The sequence below is a fragment of the Phocoena sinus genome, chromosome 20, assembly GCF_008692025.1.
Source record: "Phocoena sinus isolate mPhoSin1 chromosome 20, mPhoSin1.pri, whole genome shotgun sequence".
NCBI lineage: Eukaryota > Metazoa > Chordata > Mammalia > Artiodactyla > Phocoenidae > Phocoena > Phocoena sinus.
In genome coordinates this window covers 20,240,235-20,256,781 of record NC_045782.1, presented here as the reverse complement: position 1 = coordinate 20,256,781, position 16,547 = coordinate 20,240,235, and the positions used below count along the sequence as shown (strand labels likewise).

The window sequence follows — 16,547 nt, the reverse complement described above, 5'->3', positions numbered from 1 at the left end:
TTTCCAGCCAATAAAACATTTAGATTTTTAAAAAAATGACCAAAGTAATATAACCATGTTGCAAAACAAACACAAATGTGACAGTAGAGAAAAGAAAATTGCTACTTGCAATTACATCATCTCCCTCTGAGCACTATTTTGGTGTATTATATCACCTACCAGAGACTATTTCTGTGCGTTTTTAAAAAAATAGTTATAATCAGGGGACCTCCCTGGTGGTCCAGTGGCTAAGACTCTGTGCTCCCAATGCAGGGGACCCGGGTCCGACCCCTGGTCCTGGAACTAGATCCCACATGTTGCAACTAAGAGTTCGCATGTCGAAACTAGAGATCCTACGTGTCTCAACTAAGACCCAGCGCAGCCAAATAAATAAATTAATTAAAAAAGAAAAAATAATAAAAATAGTTATAATCAGAATGTAGTTATTATTTTGTACCCAATTTAGGGAAAATACTTTAGATGTTTTCCACACTGCTATGTCGTTCTCTGAATCATTTTTTAAAGCTGCATAGGATTTCACGCAGGCAAGGGTGTATAGCATGTTCTGCCGCCATGAAGTTCTAATGTGGCTTCTAGAGATTGCCTCTTCCCAGCCACCCTGAGGATTATCTGTAGAGACTATTCAACCCTGGGGCTGACCCAATCCACTGTTAGGTCAGCTTTATCTGTTCTCTCTCCCCTCCCACCTCTGTTTACCCAGAGGTAAGAAGAAAGCCAGCCTTCTGCAAGAAAGTAACGTCTGGGTCATCTAGGGTTTTGGATCATCTTCCTTCTCTTTCGGGATTGATTTCCTTGCCATCTTTTCATCTCCCCAGGACAAGAAGGACTTTGTGGACATGCGGGTGAAGCGGCTTCTGAAGGCCGGTGTCATCTCAGTGCTGGCCTGCATGGTGAAAGCAGACAATGCCATCCTCACTGACCAGACCAAAGAGTTGCTGGCCAGGTGCGGCTGCAGCAGTTCAGGGCTGGGGTCTGAGGGGCCTGGAGGCAGGAGGCTGGGTGGGGAGATAGAGATGGTGGGGGTGGGGAGTAAATGAGGGAATGAGCCATTAGGGGCCTGAAGAGGAGGCTGATGGGGATCAACACTGAAAAGTGACATGGCGGGCAGGTCATCACAGGGGCAACTTTGCATTGTGAGGAAAGAGGTCACTGTCCATTCTGGTGACCTGGTTCCCAGGCTCTGAAATGCCAAAGATGAAAGGCACAGTTTCTGTGCAGCCTGACGGGAGGCACACAGGCTCAGTTACCACACGACACGGCAGGTGCCATGATGGGGGACATACAGAGGGCTGGCTGGAGCACGAGCAGTGGCACCCAACTGGCCAGACTGGAGGGTAGGTGGGTAGGCAGCTAGAAAGGCCTCCTGGAAGATGTAACAACTCAGGGGAACCCTGAAGGAAAAAAAGGAGCCACTCAAATGCAGCAGAAGGAAGGGTTCCAGGCAGAGGGAATAGCGTATGCAAAGACCCTGAGGATGGAGGGAGAATGAGTGAATGAGGACGGGGTTCTCCAGGGATACGTCTGGAGCATGGAGTGCACAGGAGAGAGTGGTGCTAGATAAGACCAGAGGGGACGGCAAGGGCCAGAACATGGTGGTCCTGGGGTGCTTCCATGTGGAAGAGTTTCTCCTGGATGGTGGGCAGCAGGGAGCCATTTGGTATCTCCCTAAACAGGGGTTGGGCCGCTGTTTGCAGCTACATCTGGCCTCACTTCCTCCCCAGCCACTTATGTCCATGGCAGTATCTTCCCAAGGTTAGTTCTGGGACACGTGCTCACTGGCAGCACTTCCCAGAGCTTCACTAGGCCTGCTGATGCCTGGGAAGCGTGTGCTCATGCACTGAATGTCCTTTATCCTTGCTCTCCAGGGTATTCCTGGCACTGTGTGACAACCCAAAGGACCGAGGTACCATCGTGGCTCAAGGTGGTGGCAAGGTACATTGGGTGGGCTAAGGGGTCCTTGCCATCCTAGAAGGTGCTTCACTGGGGAGAAGCACACTTGTGTACGTGTGTGTAGGTCTGTGTGTGTGTCTCTCTGTGTGTATGTATGTGTATATGTGTCTATGTGTGTCTGTGTGTGTCTCTGTCTCTTCATTTGTGTATGTGTGTGTGCACGTTCTTTGCCTGGCCCAAGAATAATGCACCCCCTGCCCCAACCCGACCTCTGGAATACAGTCATTAAGGTATCTGTGCTGTCAGTGCCTAAGTCTATGAAGTGTCATGGGATTTACTGTGGGATACCATTTATCCTCCTTGTTACTGGAAGGAACCCTGGTGCAGATAGAGACCGTGGGCTTTGCAATAGAAGGCTTGTCATCGAGTCCTTGCTTGTCCCCTTTTTAGCTGTGCAACTTCGGGCAAATTACTTAATCTCCCTGAGTCACAGTTTCCTCGTCTGTAAAACAAGGGAGAACATCACACACTCACTTTGCAGAATGTCACAAGGATTAGAGAAAATACACTTAAGTGTTGGCTCATAGCAAGTGCTCAGTGAATGGCCGCTATTATGATTAGGTTTGACTTAGTCAGAAAGTAAAAAATGATTGATTTATTTTTCCAAAAGCCACATGAACGTATGGATGGGTGGGGAAGAGGGCAGGCGAAGATCTCCATGTGTGCTGGGAACCAAGGGGAGTGAATCCGTGATTAAGAATTTAACTGTTTTCCATGATGTTCAAGAGTTGACTCTATTACAGTCTTCCTGAACTTCTGATGGGACAGCAGTTGGAGAGGGACGCTGGGGAGAGAGGCCTCTGTATATTTGTGACCGAGGGGTGACTGTGCCCTTTCTTGCAGGCCCTGATTCCCCTGGCTTTGGAGGGCACAGACGTGGGCAAAGTGAAGGCAGCCCATGCTCTAGCGAAGATCGCTGCAGTCTCCAATCCGGACATCGCCTTCCCTGGGGAGCGGGTGGGTGATGGGGGCAGTAGGGTGGCAGTGATGGGAGGAGTCTGCTCCCAGGGGCCTTTCCCCTTGCCACCCTACCCCTGGCCTGGGAGGGGGCGTGGTGCTGTCACAAAGAGGGCCATGAATTGGAGGTGCGTGGATCCCAGGCCTGGCTCTACCTCTGACGAATAAGGCCGTCCCCTTGGAAACTCAGTTATCTCACCTACGAAGTAAAGGAAATAATCCCGCCCCTCAGGATCATTGTGAAGATTGAATCAGACAATGGGTGGGCACGTGCATTGGAAATTCTAGAGCTGGGCACCTGTAAATGACTGGGGGGACATGGTCTCCACCTGACCACTCCTTGACGCCTCCCCCCACAGGTGTACGAGGTAGTGCGGCCCCTCGTGAGTCTCCTCAACACACAGAGGGATGGGCTCCAGAACTATGAGGCCCTCCTAGGCCTCACCAACCTGTCTGAGCGGAGTGACAAACTCCGGTGAGTGGGGCGTACAGGGAGCAGGGGTGGAGAGAGGTGTCCCATGAAGTGTTGGTGGACATGTCACAGGTACCGTGTCTGCTCTTCTCTGAGGACAGGCTCGAAGGCAGTGGGTAGAAACGACCGTGGGAAAGATTTGAACTAGCACTTGGAAAGACCACAGTGAATGTGCAAAGCCAAAGGAGACTGGAAAGACATTTCCTTCTGAAGTAGTAGAAAAGATATCAGGTGGATGGGTGGGGATAAAGTGTCCCCACCCATCCCCAGAAGCAGGGGGATGGTGGGATTGGGTTGAAATTCTTTTGATTGCAAGTGGCAGAAAACTCAACTCCAATTGGTTTAAGCATAAAGGGAATTTAATGACTCAGGTCATTAATGACTCATCTGGGATAAACCAGATTCAGGTGCGGTTTGATGCAGGGGTTACAAAGCTGTCCTAGATCCTACACCTCTCCACCTCTTCTGTCTGTATTGTCTTAATTTTCAGACAGGCTCTTCCCCTCTCTCATGATCACATGAGGGTTGCTCCAGACTTCACATCTTCTTGGCTTCATCTCCAGCAGGAGAGAGAAAGACATTCCCCAGCAATAATACAAGAGAATCTCCGGCTGGGTGACATGTTCATCCCAGACCCTGTTGCTATGGCCAGGATGCTGTGCTATGTCATTGCACGCCCCTCCTGGAGCTGGGGGTGGGATTACTGCCATCTAAACCATGATGGCTGAGGATGTGGAATGGTCCTTGGGTGGCCAAAACCCCAAATGCTCATCACAGGGGACTCAGCAGCCTCTCTTCTTCCACCCCCCAAACCCTAGGCAGAAGATCTTTAAGGAGAAGGCCTTGCCAGATATTGAGAACTACATGTTTGAGAACCATGACCAGCTGCGGCAGGCAGCCACAGAGTGCATGTGCAACATGGTGGTGAACAAGGAGGTGAGGGGGCTCCAGATGGGAGTGATCAAGGCATGGAGAGTCGGGCCACAGGTCAGGGCCTGGCGCTAGATTGGGGGCTGTTACAGTGGTATTAAGGCAACATTTTTTTTTTTTTTTTTTTGCGGTGCGCAGGCCTCTCACTGTTGTGGCCTCTCCCGTTGCGGAGCACAGGCTCTGGACGCACAGGCTCAGCGGCCATGGCTCACGGGCCCAGCTGCTCCATGGCATGTGGGATCTTCCCGGACCGGGGCACGAACCCATGTCGCCCGCATCGGCAGGCGGACTCTCAACCACTGCGCCACCAGGGAAGCCCTTAAGGCAACATTTTGTCAAAGAACCCAGGAATCCCTCAATCTTTCCTAGATGACAGCCTACCTCCCTATAAGGACCCTGAGAGGAATATAATGCACAAAGGAGACAAAGGAGAATACACAAAGTAATATCATCCCTAGCTGTGGCTTTGACCCCAAAGCTTGGGCTGGATGGTGTAGAAGTCCCATTTCCCCAAGTTATTTACTAAATAATCTCATAGCAAAAAATATAGGAGGCCAGGGCCTCTTAGAGAGGCTAGACCACTTGCATCTGTTGAAGCTCCACATATATAAAAAAATGAAGAAATGCAAAAACAGTTACAAACGATTTTAGAATATGTTAAATGTTAACATTTAATGAATGATCGCTGTTTCCACAGAAACTGCAATGCACTATAACTGTGTTCATCACAGAATAATTATAGGATTTGTAAAAATAAAATGAATTCAGAACACATCAATGGCTTCATGGTCTGGTACTGGGATAAATTATCACCATATGATAAATGAATGTTTCCTTCTTTCCATCCTGGCAGAGCACTGCTGTGCCTGTAGTTAGAACCTCATCAGAGGTAACAACAGGGTTGAAATCTGAGGCCCTTTGTTAACATGACAACCAGGGCTAGTGGCCGAGTGTGAGACCCACTCCGTTGCCCCTCAGTTCCTAACTCAAGTCTTGGATGTTCTCACTGTTATAGCAGGAAAACCTGATCCATGAAAGCCTTTTAAAATCAAAAGAAATAAAGCTACCACAGTCCACCAGGGAGCTGGCCTGAGGCTGGGCTGGGGGCCTGGCAGCCACGTGGGAGAAGAGAGTGTATCCAAAGACAGTGGAGGGGATGGGGAGCACCAGCGGCCACAACAACCCGAATCAAAATGAACAGTGGTCCCAACAGGACAGAAGTTCATTTCTTGCTCACATCATTTCTTGCTCACATTAGGATCAGGTGGCTCTCTTCCAAGCAATGACTTAGGGATGCAGGCATCTTCAATCATCAATAACTATACCCCCCCCCAAAAAAAAGAACTGTCTCTCCCTCTGCCACCTTGAGAGTGGTCTCCATTCAGATGGGGAATGGGGAGACAGACCACAGGAGAGACCCCTGTAGCGCTCCACCATGGTGGCCTGGAAGTGACACACATTACATCCATTCATGTTCTGTAATGAGAATGAGGTCATGGCCATATTTAGTGCAAGAGATGGGGAATGCAGTCCTTTTGGGGCAGCTGCTTTCCAGTCACACCTGTGCCCCATGAGGGCACTGCGCTATCACTATACTCTTACCTCTGAGGACCACTGCTCCAGCTTCAGGGAGTTGTAGGTAGAGGTTTATAACCTGGGCAGCTGTGACCTTTGACCCCTCTTGGCGCTCCCCTTCTAGGACACCTCACCCAACAAAATGCCCTTAAATTTAACCAATCAGATTTTACTATAGAGCAGAGGGGTGCGGGGGGGAGGGGGGGGTCAGTGTGCTTTCAGACATGTCAGGGCCCTGGGCCCCAGGAGGCTCTTCTCCGGGCTTTTGGGTGCTTGGGAAGCCTCATCCCTCACCTGGTGAATGGTACAGCAGCTCCTGAGTACCATGTAAACTACCCAACTGTCTGCTGCTCTTGCCAAGTCTCTGTGCCTTCAGGGACTGCAAAGTCATTTAATGGCAGACCCTGAAGGCCCATCTGTTGTGGAAGAAACAGTCCAGGCTTCCCCAAAGGGAAGTGAAACATGGCTCTTCAGGCAACATCTACCCTTCAGGAGTCTGTGCCTGCCCTTTCCCCAGAGGTGGAGAGCTGAATGCAAACAGAGGCAACAGCGAATGCTATACAAGGAACCCCTTATTCTCTTTAACCTTTTAGCTGGAGGAGTCTGTAGCACTTTCATCTAACTAGTCAGAGAAGACTTCCTGGAGGAGGAGGTGTCATGGGTGAGATGCTCAAAGAAAAGCTCTGAGGGATCTTGGGCCAGAGAATTTGGCTCCAGATGCATCTTTCCCTCTCCAGGCTGGGCAGATGGGGGCATTTTTCTCTGAGCCGTGTACCCGCCTCCCATAGGTACAGGAGAGGTTCCTGGCTGATGGGAATGACCGGCTGAAGCTGGTGGTGCTGCTCTGCGGGGAGGATGATGACAAGGTGCAGAATGCGGCTGCGGGGGCCCTGGCCATGCTGACAGCAGCACATAAGAAACTGTGCTTCAAGATGACTCAAGTGGTGAGAGTGGGCCCTAGGGACTCTGGGGAGTCCCCCCACCCCCAGACCACACTGCCCTGTATGATCTTCTGGGGGGAGGCCAGCCCCTGTATCTGTTCCTACCACCTAAAGAGAGGAGAATCTATATGATTCGACCCCCTACACTCATTATTTGGACTCCCTAAGTGTGCTAACTCACTTTGGTGGTGCTTATAAGTCATTACTTAAGAATAATGACAATAGTAACAATAGCACTAACTATTGCTGTGGAGCCCCTGAGCTCCCCAAGAGAAGAATGGATGTGGTTGGGTTACCATCCACAGTTTGACGAAGAGGCAGCAGATTCTCTTAAGTTCACGTGATGACCAGACCCTTTGTGGGACTGTGGCCATCTCAGCAGGTGTAATGAGAGTGATATTGACATAGCCGCAAACAAGGGGATGCAAAATGAAATTTTCCTTATTTCACCAAACTGAACTTAGTTTGTGGGCATCATATTCACTGATGGTGAAAAATGTAAACATCTCAAAAAAAATGTAAACATCTCAATTCAAATGTATTAAAGCAAGTCTGCTTTACAGGCAGGCTCTTTTAGATAGCCAGCTTAAGGCAGGTGTGTGTGTGTGTGTGTGTGTGTGTGTGTTCTCTAAATTCCATGGGGGCTTATGCTGTCCTGGCACCAGGGGAGGGGTCTCTCTCCTAGATGTAGCTCATCCTGCTTGGTCCCTGGCCTTCAGCACTTTCCCTAGCGCAAGTTTTTCAAAATTGTAAGGTGTGTAAGAGTCACACGGAGGGCTGGTTAAAACACTTTCCCCAGATATTCTGACTGAGTAGATCGGAGGTGGGGTGCTTCCGGCCTGGGGACCACAGGCTGCTATCCTAGAGCAGCTTCTGCTGAAGTTACTGGTCACACATTTCTGTCACCAGGCCCCGCAAGGTGCTCTGTGACTCCTCCACTTGCTGTGCTCCAGGCACTGCTCTAAGTGCTTGCACCTATTATGTCATTCCATCCTCCCAACAACCCTGTGCAGTGGGCATGATAATTATTATCCTCACTCACCAATGGTGAAGCCGAGCTCAGAAAAGTAATAGCCCAACACCACATAGCCAGTTAGATAGGAGGGGACTGGGATCCTTCAGGATTGCAACCCACTCCTGGCCACTTCTTCCATCTTCCCAAGGGGCTCAGAAATCCTGGCTGCATTCCTGTCCCAGGGAGTGATAGGCACTAGACCCATGATCAATTACGCATCAGCATAAAATCTTTCCCTGAATCCTACCACAGCTAGCTGAACTTTCCTTTCTTTTCCTTGTGGTAGGATACAGTGCAGAGTTTACAAAAGTCTGCTGAGAAGCTCAGAAGAATAATTTGCCTTTTCTTCCTCTCTGTATCTGTCTCCCCATCTGATAGCGGTGTATGTAGAAAGGTATCTCTGCTAACTAGTGGAAGGTAATCGGTCTGGGGAAGCAAAGGGGAAATTGTTGGATTAGTGCCTAAAATCATCATTCCTGTCCACTTCTACTTGATGGGCTCTTACTATGCTCTAGCCATCATGCTAAGCTCTTTTCATGTGTCATATCATTAGATCATCACAATATTATGAGGTAAGATAACAGATGAGGCTCCTGAGGCTTGGAGAGGTTAAATAATTTAGCTAAGGTCATACAGTTGGTAAGTGGCTAAGTTGGGACCTGAACACTAGTCTCTCTGACTCCAAAACCCATACTGATGACTATTCTATTCTGTGTCTGTTGAATGTTGTAAGTGTCAAGCCTCCTGGTTCTATTCTCAGCTCCATTTCTGTCTCCTGGGGGTGATCAGAGTGGTCTAGAGTCCTGTCTCCCCCATGTACAGTAGTTGGGCTGCTTCACAACTGGGAATGGAGGAGAGAGATGGAGGAGGGGTGGAGGAGAGGATACACTCCAGACTCCAGTGTTAATTCCAGTTGAAGTCAGGGCTGGTGGAGTGCATGCCTAGGGCATGTCTCTAAGGGCACCTGGATTGGCAGAAGCAGGCGTTGTGCATGCGTCTAGGGTTAGAATCCTCCTTTCTGAACATCCTCCATTCCCATTCCACTCAGGCATGCAGTGGGCCGGTCACTTTGCTTCTCAAGATGCTTAAAGATTAAATGGATGTGTGGATGTTTATTCTCTACTATTTCCAGATGTGTGACTATAGCTAAGTTACTTCCTCTCCCTGAACCCCAATTCCTCCACTTATAAAATGAAAAGGATTGGATTATTTCAAGTTCCTTCTAGTTCTTCAATTCCTGCCCTGGTCCTGGTAAGGAGATGGGCATCACCCAGCTAGTCCCAAGGGGTTCAAGTGGGCATATGCTGAGTCCCATACAGATAGCCAGATGTGTGCTTCCCCTTTCAGAGCTCAGAATCTGGGCCTGGCCAAGGCCTTCTTTTTATCTTGTCCAAAATCTACTTTCTCTGTCCCCCCCACTGATTCCTCCAATCCTTCCTTATCCTCTTCCCCACCTTCAGACGACTCAGTGGTTGGAGATACTACAGCGGCTTTGCTTGCACGACCGGCTGTCAGTTCAACACCGGGGCCTGGTCATTGCCTACAACCTGCTGGCGGCTGATGCTGAGCTGGCCAAGAAGCTGGTGGAGAGTGAGTTGCTGGAGATCCTGACTGTGGTGGGCAAACAAGAGCCAGATGAGAAGAGGGCAGCAGTGGTTCAGACAGCTCGGGAATGTCTCATCAAATGCATGGATTATGGCTTCATTAAACCAGTGTCTTAGACAGGGCCCAGAGGGATGCTGGGGCTGCTCCTGTTCTGTGCAGAGTTCTGAGCTAAGAACTCACTCCTGGAATGTCAGTTCAGCTAGGGATCATAGCAGCGACAACGAAGTCTCCATATAAAAGAAGGACTTGATTGTCCCCTGAGTTGTGAATCTCCCCCTTTGCTCTAGGAAAGTTTGCATGTTTCATTAGCTCTCTTGTTCCTTACATCTGTCATGTTCCCAAAATTCCTAGAATAATTTTCATCTGTGATTAGGAAGACAGGTTGGATAATTCTCTCTGTACCCATTCCAAAGGCCAGGATAATGGGCTGAAGTTCTTTATATTTTGGAAAATGGATTGTGTGGTAAAGTAGGAACTAACAGGTGTGAATATAAACGTTAGTGCTGGTGTATCTGGATGCTGATCTGTGCTGGTTTTTATATCCTCTCTCCCATGCTGTTTGAATAAGGCTGCCTAGAACTGCATGTTTCAGCTGTAGTGCCCTGTCCCAGCCCCATGTCCATTCCCATCACTCAACTATGATTGAAGTACAGTTTATGTTCAAGAGTATGACATGATTTTTGCAATCTGCTTGGGGCAATCTTCTAAGCAAGATGTATGTGATGAATATAAATAAGATCGACTCATAGTACTTTAAGCAAAAAAAAAAAAAAAAAGAATTCATTGGTTCATGTATCTCGTCAATGCAGGGAAAGGTCTGACATTGTTAGAACCAGGGCTCAAATGTTTTCATCAATATTCTTTTCTGTGTGAGGGCTTTTATCTCTCTGTCATCCCCCGTGTCATATCTTGGTTTTAATTTCCTCTGGGTTGGGCTTAATTTCTGGCAAGCTCTTTTCATGTGGTGGGAAAGATAGTGCCCAGAAGCTCCAGACTTCCACATTTGTTTGTTTTATTGCCCGTGGTTTGTGGGATCTTATTTCCCCGACCAGGGATCGAACCCTGGCCCTCAGCAGTGAAAGTAAGGTGTCCTAACCACTGGACCGCCAGGGAATTCCCACATAGTTGTTATAGCTCATAATCATGGAAGAGAAGAGAGAGGACCATTCTTAATAACCCATCAAAATTCCCAGAGATAACTCTGATATGTGTAGCTTGTATCACATTTCCATATATCACATTAACAGCATGAAGAAGAAAAATAATATGATTATTTCAATAGATGCAGGGAAGACATTTGATAAAATTAAACAACTCATGATAAAAAATTCCAGTAAACTAAAATTAGGAGACTTCATTAGTCTGATAAAGATTATCTACATAAAGGCTACAGCCTAAATGATATCTAATGATCCCCCTGAGATTAAGAATGAGACACGGGACGTCCCTGGTGGCACAGTGGTTAAGAATCCTCCTGCCAATGCAGGGGACACAGATTCAATCCCTGGTCCGGGAAGATCCCACATACCATGGAGCAACTAAGCCCGTGCGCTACAACTACTGAGCCTGTGCTCTAGAGCCCGCGAGCCACAACTACTGAGCCTGTGTCCCACAACTACTGAAGCCCGCGCGCCTAGAGCCCGTGCTCCACAACAAGAGAAGCCACCGCGATGAGAAGCCCGTGCACCACAACGAAGAGTAGCCCCCACTCGCCGCAACTAGAGAAAGCCTGCATGCAGCAACAAAGACCCAGCACAGCCAAAAAAAAAAAACACAGTAAAACAATACTTGCTATTACCAATTCTATTTGGTTTTGTACTAGAGGTTCAAGCTACTACAATAAGGCAAGAAAAGGAAATGAAAAGCAGAAAGATTGAAAATCAAGAAATAAAACTTTCAAATTATTCACACAACAGTACTGTACACGTATACACGTACATGTATACAGAAAACATTTACAGATAAACTCTTAGAAATAATAAGTGAATTTAGATACAAGGTCAATTTACAAAAATTAATTGTATTTCTCTATACCTGTAACAATTAGGAAATTAAAATGTAAAAGATGATGCCATTTACAATAACAAAAACTACATCAAATACTTAGGAACAAATCATGTGAAAGATATTGAAGGATTCTACATAGAAAACTATAAAATATTATTGAGAGAAATAAAAGAAAACCTACATAAATGAGAGATATTACCATGTCATGGATTGGATGACTCAATATTAAGTTGGGGATGTACATTCTCTCCAAACTGCCATATAGGTTCCATGAAATGCTAATCAAACTTGAGCCTTTTGGGGGACAGACTGATAAGTTATTTTTAAAGTGTATATGAAAATGCAAATAATCCAGAATACCTGAGCAAACTACTTGAACAGGCATGTCATAAAAGAGGCCAATAAGTACACGAAAAGATGCTCAACCTCACTAGTCATCAGGAAAATGGAAAATAAAAGTATTATGAGATGCCACTATAGACATTAGAATGGCTAATATTAAAAACACTGACAAAAATCAAGAGAATGTGGAGTAACTGGAACTCTTTTTTTTTTTTGCGGTATGCGGGCCTCTCACTGTTGTGGCCTCTCCCGTTGTGGAGCACAGGTTCCGGACACGCCAGGCTCAGCGGTCATGGCTCACGGCCCAGCCGCTCCGTGGCATGTGGGATCTTCCTGGTCCGGGGCACGAACCTATGTCCCCTGCATCGGCAGGCGGACTCTCAACCACTGCGCCACCAGGGAAACCCTGGAACTCATACATTGCAGATGGGAATGTAAATTACTACAACCACCTAAGAAAATGTATTTGGCAGTATCCCTAAAAGTGTTAAGCAGTACCCACTAAAATAGCCAGCAACTCCTAGGTACAGAAATACATACTTACGTGCGCCAAAACCCATGTACTATACAATGAAAGAAAACATTTTCAATCACAGCTCCCAAGTGCAAATAACCCCAATGTCCATAGAAAATGGATAAATTGTTCCATCCTCATACAGGAGATGATGATACACCAATGAAAGTGAATAAACTACTGCTACATACAACAATATGGAGGCAACTTACATAACATTCAGTGAAAGGAGCTGGACCTAACACCATGTACTGTATAGTGAATGATTCCATTTGTATAGGTTCAAAACCAGGCAAACTTGCCTATGGTATTCAGAGTCGGGATACTATTTACAGTACTTGTAGGGAGAAGGGAGTGGATAGTGATGAGGAGGGACCCTAAGAGAGCATCTAATTTTTGTTCTGGATGTGTTCACTTTCATCAAACTTACGATTTATGCACTTTTCTGTATGTTTCATTTTTAGAGACTTAATATAGAAAGTAAATGTTTTTCTCTTAAGAGTGTGAGGATTACATAAAAGAATGGATCTTAAGTACCTGGTTTGTAGCATATGAATAATCAATTAGTTCCTTTCCTTTCATCTGATTAATATTCCCTGTCCCAACTGATGGATCTGTACTTCAACAGGTCACTTAGGGGAACAGGGGACTGGTGAGTAAGCCAGTTAATATTTGCAAATTCACCCAAGGAATGGCGGACACCTGGCCTCAGTGTGTTTAGGAAACAAGGGTTCTCGGCCGGCGAGCTGGCAGTGATGAAATGCAATAACATCTGTTCTCCGAGATTCCAAGACGGAGTGGCCGCAGGGCGCCAGGTGAGAGCCCAGGTTCGAGCTGGGATTGTACTAAACCACCCAGGAGCCCCCACGGTGCTGCTTACTCTCCCAGGGAAGTGTGGGCTCCCATTACTTCTCTCTTAGTTCCCCAACCAGGGATGGAATCCTCGTTCCCTGCATTGGAAGAGCAGAGTCTTAACGACTGGACCGCCAAGTAAGTCTCCCCATTACCTCTCTTTGCAGCATGCTTCCCTCGTTCTTCGCCTTCTTGGGCCTGTTGGAGTGTCTGGGCCGGGCCGTGGCGCGTGAGTCTGGCACATCGCCAGCGCCCAGAAAATAGTGCTTAATTTTGTTTCCTCTGAACCACAAAAACACCTGCACCTGTCACCATCTGCAGTCAAATCCCAGCGCCTTGGGGGAACTAAGAAAGTCTGCCTTAGACAACACGAACGCTTTAAAAATTTCATCAATAAGAAAGGAGAGAAGGAAGGGAGGGAGGCAGGGAGGGAGGAAGGAAGGAAGGAATTAGGAAGGAAGGAAGGGAAGGGCGTGGTCTTTAAGAATCTGCCTGCCGATGCAGTGGACGCGGGCTCGATCCCTGTTCCTGGAAAATTCCATATGCCGGGGAGCAACTAAGCTCCTGTGGCACCACTCCTGAGCCTGCGCTCTAGAGCCCGCGAGCCACAACTACTGAAGCCCGCGCGTCTCGAGCCCGTGCTCCGCAACAAGAGAAGCCGCCCCAATGAGAAGCCCGCGCCCTGAAACGAAGAGTAGTCCCTGCTCGTCGCAACTAGAGAAAGAGAAAGCCCCTGGGCAGCAACAAAGACCACATGCAGCCAAAAATAAATAAAATAAATTAAAAAAAAAAGAGCGGAAAAGTGTACTTTGCAGAAGCGGAGGCTCGATTTCCTACCTCCTTCTCGCCCCATCGCTCACACTCACCTCCTTCTCCCGGCGGGGAACCTGGGCGCATCTGGCAAATCAAACAGGCATCCACCGGCTGGAAGCACCCCGCCCCCCGGACAGCGCAGGGATTGAGGTGTCGTCCCGTGGGCGCAAGAGCCGGAGGTGGGAGGGTGCGGGGATGTGGGGAGGCATCGGGGTCCACCCGCGAGAACCATCGCTGTCGTCCTTCTGGGCGTGGGTCCCCGGGCTGAGTAGTTGCTGTTGTCGCTCGATGCCCCCACCTCCGTGGCGACGCAGCCAGGTGGCGTCCCCCAGCCGGACACACGGAGCAGACACGGGCGGCTGGAGCGCGCTGGTGCCTCTACCAAGACACCCGCATGGAGGATGCGCGGAGCTGGTAGGAAGGCTCTGCCACCTCCTAGGTCCTCAAAGACTCGCCTCTCCCCAGACCTCCGGGGTCTCGTCCACCCCAGATCTAGGAGGACGTGGACGGGGTGCGTCGGTCGCTGCCCCGCCCGCCCCTCTCCTGCCCTTCGCGTGGCCGCTTCCCAGCTCCAGACTCCGCAGATACTTTCCCAGAAAGGCCAGCGTGGCGGCTCTAAGGGCGGGGCGACCCGGGCAGAGGACGGGTTGGGACCCGACCGGAGGGATCCAGATCAGATGTCACCACTTGCCTGCACCGGGAAGCACTGAATACGCAGAAAGGAGGGGCATCTGAGTGATGGAGGTGGGGCTGCGGCAGCCTGGCGGGAGAAGCAAAGAGCACTTTGGACAGACAGGTCCAAGGGCCCTCAGTCAGGCGCAGATCTCCCAAGTTCCTGGACGTCCCTCCTGCTCCAGGTTCTGAGAGTAAGCATAGGCGGGTAATAGGAGCTGCAGAGGCACTTGCTGCGCTATAGATGTACGGACAACTTACACCGTACTCTCAGGTAGGATTTCATAATCTGTAAGGAGGAAAGAGATAATGAAAACGACCTCAATACAGTAAAATACCAAGTGCCACCGGCAGGGGGATACATTTGTCACCTCCTTCTATTTGGTTCTGCCAAAATGACACTTTGGCACTGCCCTTTGAGGTTCTGGGGTCTGCGGGTTTCCCTCTTAGTGTTGAAGTTGAAAACCCAATCCATCGAAACACCAAGGTAACAGACTTCCTCGTGGTTCATAAAATCTTTCATAAAACATTTTATGAAAGATTTTCACAAAACATGAAAGATTTTCAAGGAAACAGCCACACCATGAGCCAAGGTTCTGGGACCCAAGCTAGGCAGGTGAGTTTTGGGTCTTGGGTATGACTAGGTCCCTGAGATCATTTTACCATGGGTTGTGTTCCAAATGATTGCCTGTGAGTTGCTGTCTTTGAAGTCTTTGTAGATACCAGCTTTGGATGGGGTGGGAAGGTGGAGATTTCTTCTCCCATCTGCTTATGGTGGGTTTGGGGGCTAGAAAATGAATCCTCTAGGGCAGTGGCCCCCAACCCTTTTGGCACCAGGGACCGGTTTCTTGGAAGACAATTTTTCCAAAGATGGGGGCGGGGGTGGGGAATGGTTCAGGGGGTAATGCGAGCGATGGGGAGCGGCAGATGAATTCCTTTGCTGGCTAGCCCGCTGCTCACTTCCAGTCCTGCGGCCAGGTTCCTAACAGGCCCTGGACCGGGTTGGGGACCCCTGCTCTAAGACAAAGCCTGAGCCAGGGAGCAAGGGGGTGCTGAAAGGTGGGCTGAGGATGTTCCCTGGGGTCTGGGAAGGGAAAGTGTTAGGACTCAGTTCAGGATTTATTGGACTGCTCCTACGGAGTTGGTAGTTGTTTTTTAAAAAAGTGCCTATGATACAAACCCCAGAACACCTACCCACCCACCCAAAGAGCATAGTTCCCGTGACACTCTGCTTTCTTCCATTTAGTCCCTCTTGGAAATCCACCACTAAGCTTGGGGACTTCACCCCAGCGAAACTGTAAGGGTTGTCAGGTTTTCATGCAAGAGTCTTGCTGTAGTGTGAATAGCTGTGACTGATGGATGACTCATAACTATCCGTGGTTACCAGTTACACTGAGGTTGTAACCCCATTCTGCTTTCTGCACAACAAAGTTTTGTAAACATACTCTTTAAAGAAAAAGGTAATAGAGGTCATGGGAAAGAATGAAGGAGCTACTGCTGTCACCTGCAGGTGGCAGTGCAGGGTGCATGCTGGTTGGCACAAGGGGAACTGAGTCCCCATAGTTTCTTGGGGATGGGTGAGTTCTGGGTGTCACACCAGTAGGGAAGGTCACCAGCGCTTCCTGGGTAAGAAATGTCCATTTAAATGAAACATAACCCTCAAACTCTTAGGAAATTGAGCAGAAGCATAAGTTTTATTATCTCCATGCATGTGGGAGACAGGAAAGAACTCTTCTTCCTTCTGGCTCGAAAAAGCAAATTTGTTAAGTGTATATCCATCCCTTCCAGGAAAAAGGTGTCAATTTATCTATTTATTTATTTATTATTTTGAAAATATTTATTTATTTATGGCTGTGTTGGGTCTTCGTTGCTGGGTGCAGGCTTCCTCTAGTTGCAGTGAGC

The 16,547-nt window shown here is 48.4% G+C and overlaps 1 protein-coding gene across 3 annotated transcripts in view; it reads left to right on the top strand.

Annotated features, from left to right (window-relative positions):
• UNC45B (unc-45 myosin chaperone B) overlaps positions 1-9,875 on the top strand; it is a 29,144-nt gene extending 19,269 nt beyond the window's left edge. For all 3 annotated transcript variants that reach the window (XM_032616758.1, XM_032616756.1, XM_032616757.1), the window contains 7 exons: positions 816-943; positions 1,866-1,932; positions 2,794-2,907; positions 3,267-3,382; positions 4,198-4,315; positions 6,673-6,828; positions 9,301-9,875. In XM_032616758.1, coding sequence (XP_032472649.1) covers positions 816-943; positions 1,866-1,932; positions 2,794-2,907; positions 3,267-3,382; positions 4,198-4,315; positions 6,673-6,828; positions 9,301-9,561 — 960 coding nt within the window. In that variant the 3' untranslated portion in view covers positions 9,562-9,875. The remainder of the gene's footprint in view (positions 1-815; positions 944-1,865; positions 1,933-2,793; positions 2,908-3,266; positions 3,383-4,197; positions 4,316-6,672; positions 6,829-9,300) is intronic.
• The last annotated feature ends 6,672 nt before the right edge of the window (positions 9,876-16,547 follow it).